Source organism: Lissotriton vulgaris, chromosome 5, assembly GCF_964263255.1.
Source record: "Lissotriton vulgaris chromosome 5, aLisVul1.2, whole genome shotgun sequence".
NCBI classification, from domain to species: domain Eukaryota; kingdom Metazoa; phylum Chordata; class Amphibia; order Caudata; family Salamandridae; genus Lissotriton; species Lissotriton vulgaris.
Window position 1 is genome coordinate 1,022,014,533 of NC_141693.1, and position 20,957 is coordinate 1,022,035,489.

Sequence of the window (20,957 nt, forward strand, 5' to 3'; positions counted from 1 at the left end):
GGTGTATTCGGCTAAATGTTAAGATTTGGTGCTATAATACAAACCAGGTAATTCATCAACTCATGTTCTAAAGTTTACAGTGGCGATAGCAAGTAGGGCGTACCACCATACCCTGTGTATGGCTTACTGCTTTGACGTTCCTCAAAAGGCAGGCGGGAACTTCCAGAGAAAGCATATCATGTGCTTTCCTAAAAGTAAATCAATTTGATTGTGACTGGTATACTGTGACTGGTGGTGACTGGTGGTTATACTTACTGTGTTCGTTCTGTGGTTCCTCTTCTTCTTCCCCTCTGCAGCGTGACTCTCAAAAGGTGACGACTGGCCATCTCACTGCTGTCTCCTAACTGCATGATGCAGCAGTGCACTCTCCCTCGCCCAGTGGAATCCAGTCGGCAGTCCCGGGCTGCTTAGAAATAATTTGCTGGCGTGGCCAATAATTTAGCTCCTGTGCCACCTGACAGAGCGGGCGGCCTGGACAAGTTTCAACACCATCACGCCTTACACATTGTGCTTTTGGACGTTCTGCATTTCTTAAGTAACACATAAGTTAGAAATCTCTGCTTAGCCTAGTGTGCCGCCCAGCTGATATTTTGCTGCTTCTTTCTGTCTCTGCATCCAGATATATAATACAACAAGTACCATTACACCTATAGCAGTAAAATCTTATGATGGTACCACCATTGGAGTCTCATGCTTTTTTAAACCCGAAGTGTACTTGCCTGTGTAACCAATTCATGTCATGGCATATGTATCCAAATTACAAACCTGTCTTAAGAAACTTAACGTGGTGCTGTATGTGTGCAAATGCACAGTCTTTTCATTTTTTTACGCAAAAGTTTGGAGTGATATTTAGCGCTGTACCCAGAAATGCGGCTTGGTTCCTGGCGCAGATAGCCATGGCTGCAGTGCACGGAACACCTACACTGCCGCACACGGAGGAAAAAAATTAGAGGGAACATTGATTGTGGGTGTTTTCAACGTTCCCTCCATAGTATTCGACAAACTCCCTGTATCTGTAGAATTCCCAACATGTCGAGTTAAAAGGACATTAATTTGACCTGCATATGTTTTGTGGAAAAACGTTATGCAGACTTAAGCAAAAACTGTCCCAACCATCAAAAAATGGCTCAGCATAGAAGGTTAGCCTAAGTTCTTAATGCCTACTGCTTATGATTACAAAACAAAATGTGGACTTGCAAAGCCCAGACTTATTTGCTTTCACAATGCTTGTTTTTATTGAGTTACTTGATTTAAGGAATGCAGAAAATGTAATATTTTCCAGCAGATGACTATTACCATAAATTAACACTGATTGAATTAAATTAAATTGAATTAAAACAGACACGCCTTCAAGGGGAAATTTGTTGCGCAAATAGGGGGTTTCTGATTTCTCCTGATGTTAATAGACAGCCGAGGTCAAACACATAAAGAAACACAGTACAGTTGTTACAAACATTTTGTTTGAAACATTACGTAAGGTTTAAATGTGTTTTTGCTTTTTACTGAAGTATGCGTCACAACCCTTCCAAGTAGTTAGTTTGTAGTCAGTGGTTCAGGTTGCTTTATACAAAGCCATTGTGTCTCCAGGCTCTAAATACATTAGTTTCCACATATATGAGTACATTACATTCCTTGGGAGACCAAATCGATTCAGCATGTGACCTGTTTTGCAGCAAATCCTTCGAATCTATTATTTGTAGTGGTTATTTTTAAGCTTTTCTGAAATATACTTTTCTGTTTTTCTGTATAAAATGCACAAGCATATTTCGAGGCTAGGATGGATTTTGATGTATATTTATCTAGGCATGAGAAATACAGCTCGGCCCCAGTGTTGTATCCTATGCCCTTGTATGCCAGGTAATTCACAGGGCAGCCTCCCCTGGGACTAGTCCCTGACCATGCTGGTCAAACATGGCCACACAAACCAAGGAAACATCAGATATTTTTTTTTGTTGGAACACAGGGAAGGGGTACGACTCTTGCACTATGACTACTCTTAGGCACATTTGTAGCTTTCCTTTGCCAAAAAGAGCAAGAAGTGATCAGTAGACCTTGTAGTTAAGGACCTTTGTATAGAAAATGCTGCTCAGAACATCAATGGATCCATCTATGAATTTCGATGTACTTTTTCTTAGTTATCTTGAAAGGAAATCTGGATCTTTTTAAGATCATGTACATTGTGATTGTCACAATTCTCTACAGTTTGTGAGTAGCCTCTACAAGATTTCAAACTACCTTTCCAGTCACCCTCAAACAATTGTTTTACTAATCCTGTGACCTCACAATAACTAATAAGACAGTTGTCTCGTCTCATTCATAATAATTTCTCACATCACAACACGTCCTCTTATTTTAATGTAGACGGCCTGAGCGTGCCACCAGGGACCAACCAACTCTTGCGCTATAACTGACAGTTGGGCTAATGCTTACCTCTTCATTTACTCTAGCAATTCTGATGGAATTTTTAATTCAAAGAAAATATACATTCTCTGATAGTACCCGAGGTGAACAATATGTTAGTCGAAAGATTACTCGCCGCCAGCATTACCATGCATGAGATTTGATTAAAGCAAAATCTCTTAAATGTCAAATACTATGCCCAGTCAGCCATTCTAAGAATATCGTCTAGCCCCTAGTACTTGCCCAAAAATCTTTGGAGGCCATGGCTTCCATGATAAATGTGCCCCAAAGGAAAACTCGTCAGTGTCTACTTCTTGTATCACACACTTGACCCATTGGATCAGAGTTAAAGGAACAAATGGGATCAATCATTTTTAAGGGAAATAATATGTAGACACTTATGGTCTGTATGCACCACTGTTGTGTAACCCTACTACACCCAAAAGCTCCTAATTACACAAATCTTGATCTGATCTGGGAAGGGCTGATAAACAATAGATCTGATGCCTGTCTTAATCCTTCTAAAACCTCAAAAATGTCCCCTTTGAGGTTAATTGTCTGACCCCTTATCTAAAGCCTTAACATCTCTTGCTCTCTTGCCATAGTTTAGACCCCAATGCCTGTTACCTGCATGTTCCCTTAGGTGGCTTAACTTGCTGAAATCCTTCTGAAGTGCAAAATTGAAGGGCTCCTCTACTTACCCACTGGTATCCTGCAGTGTGATGGTGGCTGATCTGAAATCAATGGGTTCAATTTGACCTCCTGGGCTAGCTGTGACAAAAGTCAATACTTTATTGTTCTCTGTGAAACCAGATTGTTGTCACCCTCTAGACATTAGTGTGCCCTAAGATTCCACAGCAAGTCGCTTCTATTTCTTGTACACACAGTCCAGGACTCATGAATGAAGAAAGTAGTATCTTGCAAAAGCCCTGGTATGGTCTATCTCTTCCCAGATTTCACTAGGCCACCAATTTTAGAATCCCTTCTTCCACAAGAGAAAAGTAATTTTGTGCCAGGCGGCGGTTGCGGTCATACTAGGTCTAAACGGCGGGGAGTCGCATCGGAGAAAATGGACCGAGCGTGAAGGTTTTCCCCCCACCGCCAACCCATGAGGTCCCACTGAGGGCTTACTAATACTTTTTGTCTCCCCCTTTGGGTGAGACTGCGGGGACAATTACCCAAAATAAGAAAGTCCACACTAATCAGGTTGTATTAGTTTTTTACATTTATTTTTCTTTCTCTTCACCTTAGTTTTGGACATCTTAGCGTATGTCCATCTAGGGGTTTGATAGAGTCCTGTGGTCCTGACGAATGCTGAGCTGAATTTTAGCTCTTAAGCAGAAACATGTTGACCATCTTTGATTTCTTCTCACTTCAGTAAGGACTTTTGGTTCAAACTAACTCAACCATACACTAGTCCTTTAATTTGCACTGTTTTTATCAGAGTTAGAGCTACCCTCTTAATAAAGTTATTTTGTGATGAGTAGCCAATGCTCTTTTTAAAGCACTTCTGTATCACTACTTCACATCCTTTTCAACCTTTGGGAACCCAATGAAGACAACTGGCTACCGACCTTCACAGGCGGTGCCTGAGGGTTCTTTTTCTTCACTGAGCACATGCACCTAATTCCTTTACTTCATTCTTGTCTCTCTAGACGGTGGTAATTTTCTTTCTGTCTATGGATACTTATTGGTTTATAATCCTGTTATTTTCCTTGTAGTTCACTTTGACACTCTTCTGTTGATTATTGTACATTTCGGAAGGGGTGAAAGAGTGTTCTTAGCTATACCCTCACTCTCCTGTTGTTCCATAAGACTCCGAAGAAGACCTGAAATCTGCGGGACTAGTTCTGGAAGATTCTCAGGAAAGTATCAAATCTGCTAGAAATCAAACTTGCAGTGTCAACATTCGAGTGATCAGAACCACCACAGTAATTTTCTGTGTGACCTGCGCAATCATTTGAGGGACCTTCGCGATTTGGGTAGGTAATAAGCTTACTTGTTTCTAGGGGCCCTTATCTGTAGTAAGTTGTCCATTGATTTGGTGAGAGGATCCAGACACCAGCTGAACATTCTGGCAGGTATTGAAGAGATCTCTGACAGAAGAGCTTGTCTTAGACCCTTGGAATCCGTGCATCCCCACCTGCATTGCTTCTCTTACCTCAGAACTGATTTTGCTAATATTTAGGGCTTAAATGCACAAATCCTGCCCTCTACGTTTCCTCCTTCTCTTATGCATTCATTCCAAACCGAGGGCTTTTCTTATTGCCAGCCTCTGTCTTTGTGAATGGTCCCCACCACTAGATGTATACCAGAATTTAATTTATGTATCAGTCTGTATTTATTTGTTCTTACTTATTACAATAAACATTCATGGCCCCATTCAAAACGTGTACCTAATAAACCATCAAAATGTTTAAGAGGCACCAATTATCTGGATTGATAGATATGAATAGTTGATGGAATTTTGTCACCTGGGACATGTAACTGTCAGGCTCCAAAACATGTTTTCTTTCCGCAAACCTGCACAATATTTTTTCTGGTCCCATCTGTCTCATTACAGGTGGGTTTATAGAGGCAGAAAGTAAAAAAACAACCAAAAAAACATCAAAGGAAAACATTCCCATGCTGAATTTGGAAAAAATGCCCACATCCCTGGTTCCAAAAGAAGCATATTTTAGATGAATTTAACACTATCTGAAGGGGGTATAGATTATATATTGAACTTATCAGGATGTGGTGTTATGCTTTGTAAATGATGTAGCGTCTATCCATATGGAATTCACACATCATCAGAAATGCTTCCATTTTAACGAAACTTTAGGAATTGAGAAGCTAAAATACCAGGTAATCAAATATATAAAATCTACCTACTTCTTTCAAGAAGTAGCCATTGCACACAGGTGCTGGAAAAACGTATTCCATGCTCCAGCCTTGCTTCATGCCCCCGCTAACTAATTCATTTGTCATTTAAAGAAATCAATGCTTTTCTACATTGTGTCCACTTAAGGGGAAGTAAAATCTGAAAATCCACCCTCCGCTGTCCCATTACCCTTATAGTACTGCTATATGTTGATATTTCTGAAATCGCAGAAACTGAGCTCTTCTTGCGATTTTATTTTTCCACCCAAACCTAGTTTGTGCTGACCGTGTCGGTCACACAATAGTCTTGTTGAACCTTGTAACTTAGGCCTCTGTTTGTGATAGTGAACATCCTCTTAAAACACTGTATTTCCTCCACTTATTTTAAAAGCCAATTAATTTCACATTTCCAGAAAATTACCTTCATCTAACTAACCATATTGATTTAGCTTAGTCATATCACTAGACTTCCCTTTGTGGGTAAAATCAAATCTGGCTTTAGCTGTTAAAACTGCACGAAGAGAGACAATCTTATTGAGACCTACTAATGTAAGGAACATTTGTCGTAGGTGTGATGTTAGGTTTCTTTGGCTTTGATAATGGGCACAATGAGGAACTCCTGCCCTTTGTGCCTTGGTTAAATCCATATTTCAACAAGGAAGACACTCCACACAGACACACTTCCTTTCACAAAACCGTATCGAGATTTCCACTTTAGGCATTGGATCAAAATGTTTTAGAGTCTTGGATTACAATACCTATTCTCTCTAAACTATGAACAAGTCCTCGACTGACCAGCGACACAGGAAGAAACCCTTCTTGACAATATTAAGAGTTTGAAAATGTAAGGACAGACGCTGGAACAGATCTATTAAAACAAGCATGAGTATTGATCGTTGTTATGATACATCTTTTAGAGTATGTTATTATTTTGTACCTATAAGTGTCAGATGATTATAGTGTACATGCTATTGCAACTTCAGTTTTTTGTGCTACTGTCTGGCATATATGTTCCACCAGGTGATTATTAAATGTATAATTGTTATTTTAGCTCACTGATACTGTGGTCCAAACCCCTTCCTAAAGTAAACCCAAAATCACCTGAGAAGGCTAACAAAAAAAATCATTGTCTGCAATCATTCAGATAGATTATTCAAGAAGAGATCCTGAAAAACACCTTGCATTTTTTATTCGCGGCCCATTACATTTTATATGTAATTGGATATTTTTCTGCCACCACAAGTCTTGATTCCATGATATATCACATAACTACCTAAAGAAACGTGGATGACTCCATTATCACAGAAAGTTTACGTATCCCAGAACTATTATTCATAATCCTATTCCAAGCACACCAGTTTTGATATTCCTGGTTTACATACTCATTTCATCTAACTCCTGCAACCTGCGATTTAGGCACGGGAAAGATATTCATATGAATAATGGACCAAGGAGCAACTACACCTTTGGCACAATTTGATTGGAGAGCGGTTTCTGACACTCTAGCATGGTCTTATGGCCTTCAGATTCTCAGACCATATCTCTCTGAGCAAGGATCATCTCATTGCTCTCTAAAAAAACTTATAAGCTAAGAGAGCTTCAGCATAATTCCCTCTCTATCCTTCTTTAGAGGTTACAGGGATCCGCCCTATTATCAATATTTCTCAATGAAAGGGCAGTAGATGTTCGATAAGCTCTTGGGTACTATGTTGATTGTATCAACACTAATAGAAAGACCAAACAGTTGTTTTTTGCTCTTGCGCAGTCTTACGTGGATCACTCAATCTCAAAGTCTGGTATAGTCAGATGGATTGCAAAATTCATCCACCGTTTTATGTTAAAGATACGCAAAAATTACTCTCTAAGCCAATGGCACGTTCTACTCCTAAAAAATAAATAAAAGACAAACTATGGCCTTTCTCAGCAATATATCTTTAGATGATATCTGCAATGCTGCTACTTATTCTACTATCCACACATTAAAAACAAAAAATGTGTGTGGACATACATACATGCATGCCAAGAGTCTTAAAAACACTATTTCACATGTCTTCCGGTTCTGCTTGCAGACCACCATTTTCAGGCAGAGGCCCTGTTTTCTATTTTTGCAAAGTGTTTGGTCTACAGCTAAACAAGTTCAAATGGAAACAGTTACTTGTCAGTAACAATTGGTGTGCAGATTATATTGCTGGTGATTCACTTGCACCCCTCCTCATATATGAGCACATGTAACATGTGTGCTACTTGACATACTCTTTCTAATAGTTACAGTATTAGAGTTCGCAAACATCATAATGCTTTACATATTCAAAAATAGAACGTGAAACGTGGCTGGGTTAACATTGCGTAACACCAACTTGCAACAGTAGATTCTTAAGTGACTGGCTCAAGGGAACAAGGGAAAAACAGCCACTTGCGTCCCCAAACTCCTCTGTGTAAACACAGAGAATACAAGAAAAAATAATTATTGTCCCCGAGCACAGTACAACAAGTATTAAATCTTAAGAGAAAAGAAGAATCAAATCATATTCTTTCTTTATCACAAGTTCGTTAAATCAGTTCCTTTTATTTTATTTTATTTTCTCTTCACAAGTGTAAAGTTTCCAACACTGTCAATCTTCAATATTCATTGGATTCGTACAAAGTGTTGCCAAAAAGCAAAGCCGACACGTGTTTTGTCTCGGGAAACAATCACCCAATGACTTCTTCAGGGCGTAAGAAAAATCTTCACGGGCACAGCCATCACCTCGTCGTTTGTTGGGTTTCCAAATTTTTGCTACAATTTTGGAAACCCAACAGATGACGATGGGAGTACTCTCCCAGAAACACTATAATTCTTTTTGCTTTACATATTCACTCCTGTGCCTACCCATGGTGAAAATCACTCTCAGTCCATGTCCTACTGCATGGTGGGCTTCAGGGTGAGACGCCACCGTTGCCTCAAACCAGACTCCTCCTTCAAAGAAAAACAACACATAACGTTCTGAATCCCGCACTAGGTAGTAAGAGTGTGCAAAGCATGTGAATCCGTAGCACTACAACCTTCAAACTGATTGTTACAGGTAACTGTTTCAACTTTTTAATTATTTATAGAATCACATACTAATGACCATCCTTCCTGTCTTAAGTTCATTCTAATTTATTTCCTTTTATAATTGTGCTATAAAATGAGTGGTGTGCTTCTGGGGTGTTGGTGTTCTTGGCGCTGGAAGCCTATGGTCCTCTGTTTGAGTATTTCTCCTTGAGGCTCTTTGGTTACTAGAATGGCATTATTTCTAGACCTCTCAAGTCCTTGTCACGGGATAGTGTAATTTGAAGGTTACTGTGGGACTCAGTTTAACAGTGAACAGCGTTCAAGCATGCGATTCTGAATGATATCAATATGGGAGAACTGTAGTTACAGAAAAATAGCTTGTTTCATAGTTGGATTACACACTTGCCCTGATGATGCTCTGCTTTTGTTGAGAATATTCCCCAACCCATCGTCTAGCACCACCACCCTAACCAAAATTTGAATTGCATCACTAGTTGGATGACACACAACTGACTATGTCTGAACGATGGAGCCAGAGTTAGTAGCCAAAAGGCTCACATCTTCCTTGTTGTAGCCAAAAATCCTTCCAACATGCGACCATGAAACCTAGAAGTTGTCATCTGATCTCTTCAAAACCTTTGGGCGTTGTTCAACCAATGCCTTGTCTTGGAAATCTTAACAAATGGAATTGTGTGCACCACCTGCTTCTAGATGAGACTCTTATGCAATAGCCTTTCATGAAAGAATAACACCTTGTTTGAAATAGAATAGCCATCATCAAAAGCTGCTAGAGTTCCTTTTGCAAGCTAGTGAAACATCTCTCTCTCCCTGAATACTAAAGAAACTGCATTATTGTCGAGGATTTCCAAGAGTCTTATTCAAGAGCCCAACCACAGTCCACTTGGTCGTGTGTGGCAGCACCGCTCCCCTCTTAACAGGGAGATCTCCTCCTACAAATGATAGCCTTGCCTCCACCCATGAAGCATTCATTGGTTGCTACCTTCCTCCTTGTTATCGATACAAACAACTCAGTTGGATACAAATTATTGTCCATAAAACAGACCCGGTAAATGGGACAAGACAATTGAGATTCAACAGGCAGAGTAAAATGTTTACCTTAAGGAAGAAAGGGAAAAATCCATATTGCTAGTTTCTTTAAGGTACTTCCCTTGAACCAATGATCAGTCACACACCACTCTGAGAAACCTCCAAGTTTAAGCATCCTACAGAAACTTTCCATTTATAATAATCAGCTTACTTGTATCTAACAGTTTGAATTCACATTTTGTATATATTGCTTTTGTGCATTTGAAGAAGCTATTTCAAAGAAGTCGTTGTTATGGTTGGACTATATTTTACTTTGCCTATTCGCTGTTTAAATTAATAATACAGCGCTCCTAAGCGGTATATATTAGGCGCAGGTTCTGTAACAAACCGCAAAAAGCTGAGCTGTATGTTTCTAATTACACTTTTCACTTTGCGTCTAGAAATAATGTGTTGAAATTAACCAACCAGAAATTCTAGTGCTTACCTTTCTTGTGTGCATGCACTCTGGTCTTCATTCTACGCATGTTCTTATCTAACAGGCTTAACTGATATGTAAAACCCTATAATGAATAGTGTAATACCATTAATTAGTTCATGTTGTTTTCTCAGACCTTGTGTGCCCTAATCCGAGGAGTCCATCAGAAAAACAAGTCTACTTCCGGCTTTGACATCATCAATATGCTGATGGGATTTGATAAGGCAGAGCAGCGCATGAAGGTGAGTTTAACAGTGAAAGATACTTTGCCTTATGTTAGAAAAAATTAGGCCGGTTCGTTTAAAGTACTGTGTGGCCACGACGGGTTATATTAGCCCTTTCAATGCTGGAGTGTTTGGACACCTCCGAGGAGCAGTTTTATTTTCACCCAAAAATCGGCAATAGGTTGTTCAACCACATGCACCACTTTGGTCTCTTTGTGTAGCCACGCAAATTATATGTTCTGAGTTTTTTGGTACACTGAAGGGGTATGTTTTATGTCAAGCCCTGCCTCAGTATTTCATTGCAGGCCGAAGATTTGATGAAAAATGTCGAAATATTGTCATTTTTGATTTAAAAAAAAAAATGGGCTCAATATTTTGCTGCATTTTTCAAATTGAAAAATATACATTCCAGGACGCTAAGCAATGAATTATTGCCCTGGTTGTCTGTAGTTTGGCAATACCAAATATTTATGGGTTGTCCTATAAAATGTAGTTTGGACCTGAGAGTATAATCTATATATTTAACTAATTCAGTGTGTGACTGAGGATTCTATTAGGGCAAGCCAAACCTCCTGTGTCTCTACTGGCTAGTCAATTGAACCTCTGAACATGACTTTTGTCTTATTTTTAACATTTTTTAATGAAAAAAACATGGTCTTTCCTCCAAGTCTTCCTGCTGTCACTAGTGACGTTACACACATATAAATGAGTCGACCTGGAAGTGAGCACCAGGTTGCCTCATTCTTAAGTTTGTGTGTACTTCTAACGCCACTAGCATACTTCTTCTGCCCTACTGCCAGGCCAAGAAGGACTTTGCCACCTCTCTTGCACAGAGTATTTCTGCCTTCACGAGATATATGTGTATATATATATATATATATATATATATCACGCTTCTTGTCTCCTTATTTATCAAGAAATACACAGCACTCACGAGGGAGAGTCATAGATTTATTAAGACTCTCAAACGCATCAGACGCGCTTCGGCTTTTGCCTTCCTCGGTGGTACGAGGGGACACCTTAAACGGCCATTTTTTAACATTATTCCAACGTGATCACTTGCTTTCTAAGCACTGCCATAAAAATAGGACAAATGTATTTACACAAATTCAGGCGCCATCTTAGAACAGTGTACGATAACAAAAGTATATATATGCACATTACATATATACATATTTGTACAACAGACCCTTCTCGTGCTAATAATAAATTAGTGATTTATCGGTTCACTCCATACATTTGGATTCACCAGCATCGCTATTATGCCCTGAATGGGCCTCACCCTTCTTAGCAATTCATAGTCCTGCGCCCTTCTAACACATCACGCCCTGGATGGACCTAATAGTACAAAAGTCCTAATTAGAAAAAAGTGTATGTGCACCATCACCCAAACTGTAAATTAAACACAATTATATAACATAAATCTCATTAAATTCAATTCATCACTGCCATGGAGTTAATGCTTGCATAAACAATGAGTATCTACCATGATATTACAGATAAAGTTCTCTTTCTTATAATCTCTGTTAATATCCTGAACATGGCACCTTATGTCCCAAAACCACGACTACAACTCCCTTTATTTTCTCTCTTTTTTCTCTCTGTTAGTATATCCACTACTAAAGCAACCACCATGCTAGGAATAAAGAGCCCTTTACCCCAAATGTACTGCCATTTCTTCATTGCTGTTCAACTGGAAAAGTAACTTAAAGATAACAATACATTAAAGAACTAGAAACATAACTTTAACAAAACAATATAATAAACAAAATTGTGATATGGACTCCAATAGAAGTACAGTAGGTAATCTGCAAAACAAAAAAGAAAATTAGTGTTTAAAATTAGATTGATGTGACTAAATGAGGTCAAACATTACAAGTCAAGGTAACACTTGACGATATTTCCTTATTTTTACGTGTGCAGTGTGCCTGGTACATTTCACTTGTCTTATAGGCCCGCGTTCAAGCGGTGCCTATATGGAAGTGCCTACTGCGTCAGGTTTACATTACAGATCAACCGGTCTTTAAAATGATTCAGAGATAATATAGAATTAGGTGAGAGATTAAGTCATTATGCAGGACAATATTCTTTAGGGCTTATTTACAAGACTATTACAACACTTTTGTGTTAGTTTTCTCATGTTGAAAATGACGCAAAAGTGGCGCAAGGGGTTTGTAAATAAGCTCCTTTATTTCTAATGCATTTAATTGGAGGCATTGTATATCTAGGCTGCTCTGCTTACCTTGTGTAAACACTGTGACCAGCAGAATTCACAACTTGAATTCAGCGTTGGTTCTACACGGCAGAGTGAACAGCAGCGTCCATAACTTTAAAAGAGAAAGAGAAACGATCTGAGAGAGAGTGAGAAAGAGAAAGAGAAAAAACGACATTGAAACGTGGGAGAGAGAAAGTTATAGATGGAGCAGTTAATACTGGAGAAAATACTTGTAGCTCACCTTATGCTTCCGTTGTGTGTCTAAGCAGGTGTTGGTTTATAGTACACCCTCCAGTTTAGTGATCTGAAAGATAGTATAAAGAGTTAGTAATAGCATAGTCCATACAACTGCACACGTATATTTTAGCTTTATTTTATCTGTACACTCAGGATACTATATTACAGCAAGTTCCACTGTAAGGAAGCGTCTGTGCGCTGTTTTTCTTCCAAAGTAGTATATCCCATGCACTCACACTGCATAGAGGTGAGTTCTCAATATTGCGTATCTACACTGTTGCACCCCATTGACTCGCATAGTCCGGAGGTGAGTGTATTTGTTGGGAAGTCAGAGGCAGATTTACAAGCTCCTTGCACCACTTTTCCCATGTCAAAAGTGACAAAAAAGTGGCGCAAGGAGCTTTTAGATCTGTTCCTCAGACCGTTGTAACCTATCCTCACTTGTCAGAGGTAATGGTACATTTCTACGCAGTGAAGCTGCTGCACACTACCCACTCTCTCCTTTCACAGATGACTTGTCGTTGTTTCGGAAAGAAGCTTATTTGCTCACCTTGTGCCATTGGCGTGATTCAAAGAGGGTGCACTACGTGCCCAAGCAGGCTTCTCAGGCGTTGGTACAATGGCCACGCATCATCGCAGAATACACAAACGTAGAGCTTATTTACGGTGTACTGAGTTAGTCGTACGTCTGGTGTTTATCGTGTGCTCACCCTGCGATGATGCATGATCTGAGCGGGCTGCACTTAAACCATTCACTGTTGCATACTGGACTATATAAACTTTGAGGCGGGGGGGGAATAGCATTGATGGTTATCAATTGCTCTGTAAACTAAGTCTATTGATTGCTCCCCATAACAAATTAAACGATTCCACTTCATGCAGTGCATTCTAACTTTCTCAAAATAGGGACGTATGTCTGGTGGCAATGTTGATGTCCCAGAGGTACTGAGGGTCAGATTTACAAGCCCCTTGCGCCACTTTTGCGTTACTTTTAACATGGGGAAATTGATGCAAAAATGGCGCAAAGGGCTTGTAAATAAGCCCCTTGGTATTGCCGGTGATGGAGGTACATTCTGCCACAATTTTCAACATTCTTTGTTATCATAGTTCACATAATGCAACGAGTGAAGGAGCTTGCGCATACTAGCAGTGCAACAGCACAATTTTTTTCTCTGCTTTAAATTAATCGAGGCTGAATTTAATTCTGTCTGTAGTGTAGATGAAAAGGTAAATTCAAGTTGTGAACCCTACTGTGCACAGTGTATATAGAATCTAGTAGTCAGAACAGTTATAGAACAATGCTCTTTTTTCACATTTTTTAACAAAATCTGAATACATACAGTATAATTGTCTTGGCAGTAAATAAATTAAGGTTGAATTTCGTACTGTCTATAGTGTAGATGTAAAGGTGACTTCAAGTTGTAAACCCTGCTGTCCAGTGTAGATGTTAGGGTGGAGTGCATCATTTGCAATTATGATTGAAGTGGAAGATAGAACATGTATGTAGCGTGCATTTTATTATTCAACTAAATCTATAAGTGATATTAAACATTTTATGAAGGAAGCATACTAAAGGGATATTGTCACGGTTTTGATAGGTGTTATACTTAGTTTGGTTTCCACTGAGATAGTGGTACCTGAAACAACAAGGTTCTATGGACTTTGCAATGATGTGTGGTTTCGTCAGGCCGTATTGATATTAATGTTTTTTGTCTTGTGAATTCTGTCTTAGTAAGGCTATGTGGTGATTTGGTGTAGGTTTGAGGGACGTTACTTTGTTTGCTACTGCACTTTTTAAATAATGAATGAAGAATCATTTAAATTCTGCCTGAATATGGCTATGTGGCGATGAATTATGGTGCACTGAGTTAGTAGTTACTTTGGGACTGAAGTGTACGTAACCTGCGATGATGCGTGGTCCGGATTTTTTCTTAATAAAGCCTTGTGGTAATTATTTAGGGTGTTCTGAGTTAGTGGTACATCTGGTGTTTAGCATGTGCTCACCCTGCGATGATGCGTGGCCTAAACGGTCTGCACTCAAAGCATTGACTGTTGCATACTGGACTGTATGTACTTTGAGGGGAAAAAAAGTACCATGGATGGTTATGAATTCTTCACCAACAAAATGCTCCGAATCAGATGATTCTTCCAGTTGTGTAGCCATTTTTGTCTCCAAAAAAGAAATTCAGGTTTCCAATGGAAAAAAAGTGAGTTTGAAATTGTGACCTATGCTATCCACAGTGTAGACTATCATTAAGTGTACCTTTGCACTTGTAGTGTGAAATGTATTATTCCAGTAAATTTATAAGTGATATAAAAAAAGTTGTTAAAGTAAGCATAATAAAGGGATATTGTATAGGGTTTGATAAATGTTATACTTAGTTAAGTATTGTACTCTCCAAATAATAAATCAACAGTGTAATTAATTGTAAGCTCTGATAACTGCAGTGTAGGCAGGAGGCAGCGGTTAGCAAGAGTCCACGACCATGTGGCATTGATTAGAGCTGCACAGTATTGGTAATTTAGTGTGTGTGCAGCCAGCGATGATAAGTGATGCACAGAGTTAATGGTACCTGAAGCAACAAAGTTGTGTGGAGCCTGCGAGCGTGGTCCGAGCAGGATGCACTGGTGGCAAAGTCTTTAAAATCAAGTTTTCTTATAAATATTGGTTGTCTTTTCACAGGAGTAAGTTGCAGTAGATCTCCAAAAACTATGATACATTTTCTTCCAAATGAGACATCTGACTCAGTATGGTCACAAGGCAATGATTTTTGGTGCACTGAGTTAGTAGTACCTTTGACGCTTAGCGTGTACGAACCCTGCAATGATGCGTGGTCGGGGGGCGAGGGGGAGGCACAGTAATTGAAGTATTGTCTTTTGTCAATTGCATTCTGCATGACTTCCATTTAAAAGTGATAGTATGCCTCATTGCTGATATAAAACTGTTCACTCTTCTTTGCGAGGATTTTTGGTGCACTGAGTTAGTAGTATCTTTGGCGCTAAGCTTGTTTGTGCCCTGCGATAATGAGTGGTAAAGGGGGGGCCGCATTCGGACCAATGTCTTTTCTCTATTGAATTCTGCTTGAATACGGCCACGTGACGATGAATTAGGGTGCAGTGAGTTACTGGAACCTTTGGCCCTGAGCGTAACCTGGGATGATGCGTAGTCCCGGCAGGCAGCACTGGGACTAATGTTTTTTGCCCAGTAAATTTTGTCTTAAAAGGGCCACTGGGAGATGATTTGTGGTGCAGTGAGTTAGTGGTACCTGAAGAACTCAGCTTGTGCTCATCCTGCGATGATTCGTGGTTCGGGCGGGTCGCACTGGTACAACGTCACTTGGCTATTGGAATGCGTCATGTGCAATCACCATTCTACCTGAATCGTGAGCCCTCATAATGTAGATAGTTCAAGTTCATAAATTTGTATAGCGCACTACTCACCCAGAGGGTCTCAAGGCGCTTGAGGGAGGGTGGGTGCATTACTTATCGAATAGCCAGGTTTTCAGCTGCTTTCTGAAGGAGAGGTGGTTCTGTGTGAGGCGGAGGTGAGTGGGGAGAGAGTTTCAGGTTTTGGCCGCTAAGTAGGAAAAAGATCTTCCTCCCATGGTGGATCTATTGATGCGCGGAGTTACGGCGAGGGCTTGATTGGATGAGCGAAGTTGGCGGGTGGGTGTGTAGAAGGACAGTCGTTTGTTGAGGCATTCGGGTCCAAGGTCGTAGAGGGCCTTGTGTGCGTGGGTGAGGAGACGGAACGTTATTCTCTTGTTGACGGGGAGCCAGTGGAGATCTTTCAGGTGACCGGAAATATGGGCTTGACGGGGTATGTCGAGTATAAGTCTGGCTGAGGCGTTTTGAATGCGTTGGAGTTTTTTCTGTAGTTTGGCTGTGGTTCCGGCGTAAAGGGTGTTTCCATAATCTAGTCGGCTAGTGACTAGTGCGTGGGTGACTGTCTTTCTTGTTTCGGTGGGGATACAGCGGAAGTTTTGTATGAGCATGCGTAGGATGTTGAAGCAAGATGATGAGACGGCGTTGACTTGTCTGGTCATCGATAGGGAGGGGTCCAGGATGAAGCCCAGGTTACGTGCGTGGTCCGTAGGTGTGGGTGCTGTGCCCAGGGCTGGTGGCCACCATGAGTCGTCCCATGCAGAGGGGGATGATCCTAAGATGAGGACTTCCGTTTTGTCCGAGTTTAGTTTTAAGCGACTGTTCTTCATCCATTCGGCTACTTCTTTCATTCCTTCGTGTAGGTTGGTTTTGGCGGTGTTAGTGTCTTTGGTGAGGGAGAGGATTAGCTGGGTGTCGTCAGCATAGGAGATGATGTTGAGGTTGTGTTGGCGTGCGATGGATGCGAGGGGACTCATGGACACGTTGAACAGGGTGGGGCTGAGTGAAGATCCTTGTGGTACGCCGCAGATGACCTCGGTGGCCTCTGATTTGAAGGGGGGGAGGCGGACTCTCTGGGTTCTTCGGGCGAGGAACGAGATGATCCAGTCCAATGCTTTTCAATAAATCGAGAATGAATTCAATGTTGACTGTGGTGCTTATGCGCTTCAGGTATCAAGTTGTAAACTCTGTTGAACGCAGTGTACACTTGAAGAAAGTGCTTAGTACAGACATAGATGAATGTTTTTTGTGGCATCCATTAACAAAATTGACTCTGCCTTGCATAAATCAAGGCTAACTTGCATGCTGTCCATAATTGTCTCTGTATTAAATCAATGAATGCTGAGTTTCCTACTGTTCAAACTTTACCAAAAACTGAGGACCTAGTGCAATTGTCTCTGTTTTAAACAAATCAAGACTGAATTCATTGTTTTCTGTAGTGCTGCCGCACCTGGTATCAAGTTGTCAACTCTACTGACTGCAGAATATATTGAAGGCAGTTCTCAGCACAGATACTGAAGACAAATTTAGATCCAAAGCTGAATTCAAGTTGTGAACCCTGCTGTCCGCAGTGGAAATCAAAGGCACTAGTCGATACAGACCTAAGTCTGCGGTGGTGTGGCGCTGATTTCGCAATCGGCCTGTATCGAGGAAGCACATGGTCGTGGCGGTAGCCAAGTGGCTGGGTGCGGACCGTCGCTGCGGCGCTGTCTCTTCTCTTTGCAGAAATGAACCACACCCAAGGCGTAGACTAATTATTTATAGTCTTACGTTTACGTTGGACTAGCCCACTCCGCTTCTGTTTCAAAGGAGGGTGTTAAAAACAGGTACATGACCGTAATATTCCCTAGTGTCTGAGATAATATGGTTCCGTCCACTATTCAGTACACTACACGTATCAATGGTATATGTACACACTAAAAATTTGTTGATTTCTATAGTGAATTGTGTATAGTATTTCATCGATAGTCTTAGCGTTGTGTACATTATTGTTGATGTTCGAGTTCTTTCCCTTATACATACTTGGTTGCTACATATCTGTAGATTGAGCTAGTGTACTGTTGAGGAGATATATTATTTTAGAAAGGTCCGTAGTACTGTTTTGCGCTGCCTCTGGGGCAGTAGGGGGGCGGGGTCCGTGGGGAAGGTTGTGGTGATCGTGGCGCTGGGTATTTTGATTTTGTAGGGTGTGGGAAGTGTATAATTAGAAACTCTATCACATATTGCTCTTCAACCCCTTCGCTGCAGGGTATTTCCCCCCCCCCCCCCGCTTTGCGGTGGCGGGAGGGCGCGTGCAGCGCCCACATGCTGGTGACGAGCTGAGCTCGTCATGGAGTACAGCGGAGCTGCCCTCATGACGATCTCGATTTAGAAAAGGGGGTGGTGATGAACAGAGTGTCTGAGTTTAGCAGACCACTCTTACCCAGTCCAAAGATCAGGGCTTTATCCATCACCGTTATTTATCTCACTGCCCCATCCCAGCTCAGAACCTGGCTATATGCAAATCAGTCTGTCCCTGGCCCAGTGCATCATGGGAACAGGGCAGACTAAACTACCAAGCCAATTCTTCACCAGAAAGGAGACAAGCTACCGGGGACCGGTTTCTGGCATTTCAGCCTTCTTCGGCCCGGCTTTCTTGAATCCTGATGGAGCAGTGAGAAAGGGACTCATGTCTGAGTATACCCTGCCACACCTATAGTGGCCAAAAACGATTTAGAAAAGGGGGTGGTGATGAACAGAGTGTCTGAGTTTAGCAGACCACTCTTACCCAGTCCAAAGATCAGGGCTTGATCCATCACCGTTATTTATCTCACTGCCCCATCCCAGCTCAGAACCTGGCTATATGCAAATCAGTCTGTCCCTGGCCCAGTGCATCATGGGAACAGGGCAGACTAAACTACCAAGCCAATTCTTCACCAGAAAGGAGACAAGCTACCGGGGACCGGTTTCTGGCATTTCAGCCTTCTTCGGCCCGGCTTGCTTGAATCCTGATGGAGCAGTGAGAAAGGGACTCATGTCTGAGTATACCCTGCCACACCTATAGTGGCCAAAAACGATTTAGAAAAGGGGGTGGTGATGAACAGAGTGTCTGAGTTTAGCAGACCACTCTTACCCAGTCCAAAGATCAGGGCTTGATCCATCACCGTTATTTATCTCACTGCCCCATCCCAGCTCAGAACCTGGCTATATGCAAATCAGTCTGTCCCTGGCCCAGTGCATCATGGGAACAGGGCAGACTAAACTACCAAGCCAATTCTTCACCAGAAAGGAGACCAGCTACCGGGGACCGGTTTCTGGCATTTCAGCCTTCTTCGGCCCGGCTTGCTTGAATCCTGATGGAGCAGTGAGAAAGGGACTCATGTCTGAGTATACCCTGCCACACCTATAGTGGCCAAAAACGATTTAGAAAAGGGGGTGGTGATGAACAGAGTGTCTGAGTTTAGCAGACCACTCTTACCCAGTCCAAAGATCAGGGCTTGATCCATCACCGTTATTTATCTCACTGCCCCATCCCAGCTCAGAACCTGGCTATATGCAAATCAGTCTGTCCCTGGCCCAGTGCATCATGGGAACAGGGCAGACTAAACTACCAAGCCAATTCTTCACCAGAAAGGAGACAAGCTACCGGGGACCGGTTTCTGGCATTTCAGCCTTCTTCGGCCCGGCTTGCTTGAATCCTGATGGAGCAGTGAGAAAGGGACTCATGTCTGAGTATACCCTGCCACACCTATAGTGGCCAAAAACGATTTAGAAAAGGGGGTGGTGATGAACAGAGTGTCTGAGTTTAGCAGACCACTCTTACCCAGTCCAAAGATCAGGGCTTGATCCATCACCGTTATTTATCTCACTGCCCCATCCCAGCTCAGAACCTGGCTATATGCAAATCAGTCTGTCCCTGGCCCAGTGCATCATGGGAACAGGGCAGACTAAACTACCAAGCCAATTCTTCACCAGAAAGGAGACAATCTACCGGGGACCGGTTTCTGGCATTTCAGCCTTCTTCGGCCCGGCTTGCTTGAATCCTGATGGAGCAGTGAGAAAGGGACTCATGTCTGAGTATACCCTGCCACACCTATAGTGGCCAAAAACGATTTAGAAAAGGGGGTGGTGATGAACAGAGTGTCTGAGTTTAGCAGACCACTCTTACCCAGTCCAAAGATCAGGGCTTGATCCATCACCGTTATTTATCTCACTGCCCCATACCAGCTCAGAACCTGGCTATATGCAAATCAGTCTGTCCCTGGCCCAGTGCATCATGGGAACAGGGCAGACTAAACTACCAAGCCAATTCTTCACCAGAAAGGAGACAAGCTACCGGGGACCGGTTTCTGGCATTTCAGCCTTCTTCGGCCCGGCTTGCTTGAATCCTGATGGAGCAGTGAGAAAGGGACTCATGTCTGAGTATACCCTGCCACAGCTATAGTGGCCAAAAACGATTTAGAAAAGGGGGTGGTGATGAACAGAGTGTCTGAGTTTAGCAGACCACTCTTACCCAGTCCAAAGATCAGGGCTTGATCCATCACCGTTATTTATCTCACTGCCCCATCCCAGCTCAGAACCTGGCTATATGCAAATCAGTCTGTCCCTGGCCCAGTGCATCATGGGAACAGGGCAGACTAAACTACCAAGCCAATTCTTCACCAGAAAGGAGACAAGCTACCGGGGACCGGTTTCTGGCATTTCAGCCTTCTTCGGCCCGGCTTGCTTGAATCCTGATGGAGCAGTGAGAAAGGGACTCGTGTCTGAGTATACCCTGCCACACCTATAGTGGCCAAAAACGATTTAGAAAAGGGGGTGGTGATGAACAGAGTGTCTGAGTTTAGCAGACCCTTGCTCATTGCACCATCAGGATTCAAGCAAACCGGGCCGAAGACGGCTGTAATGCCAGAAACCGGTCCCCGGGAGCTTGTTTCCTTCCCAGTGTAAGAATTGGCTTTTGTAGTTTGGTTTGCCCTGTTCCCATCATGCACTGGGACAGGAACAGACTAATTTGCATACAGCCAGGTTCTGAAACTGGGATGGTGCAGTGAGCTAAAAAACGGTGTTGGATCTAGCCCTGATCTCTTGACTGGGTGAGAG

The 20,957-nt window shown here is 41.9% G+C and overlaps 1 protein-coding gene across 2 annotated transcripts in view; it reads left to right on the forward strand.

The window, feature by feature from the left end:
* Window positions 1-20,957, forward strand: part of ARMH3 (armadillo like helical domain containing 3) — a 624,464-nt gene that overhangs the window by 172,948 nt on the left and 430,559 nt on the right. For both annotated transcript variants that reach the window (XM_086922652.1, XM_086922653.1), the window contains exon 5: window positions 9,953-10,060. In XM_086922652.1, coding sequence (XP_086778778.1) covers window positions 9,953-10,060 — 108 coding nt within the window. The remainder of the gene's footprint in view (window positions 1-9,952; window positions 10,061-20,957) is intronic.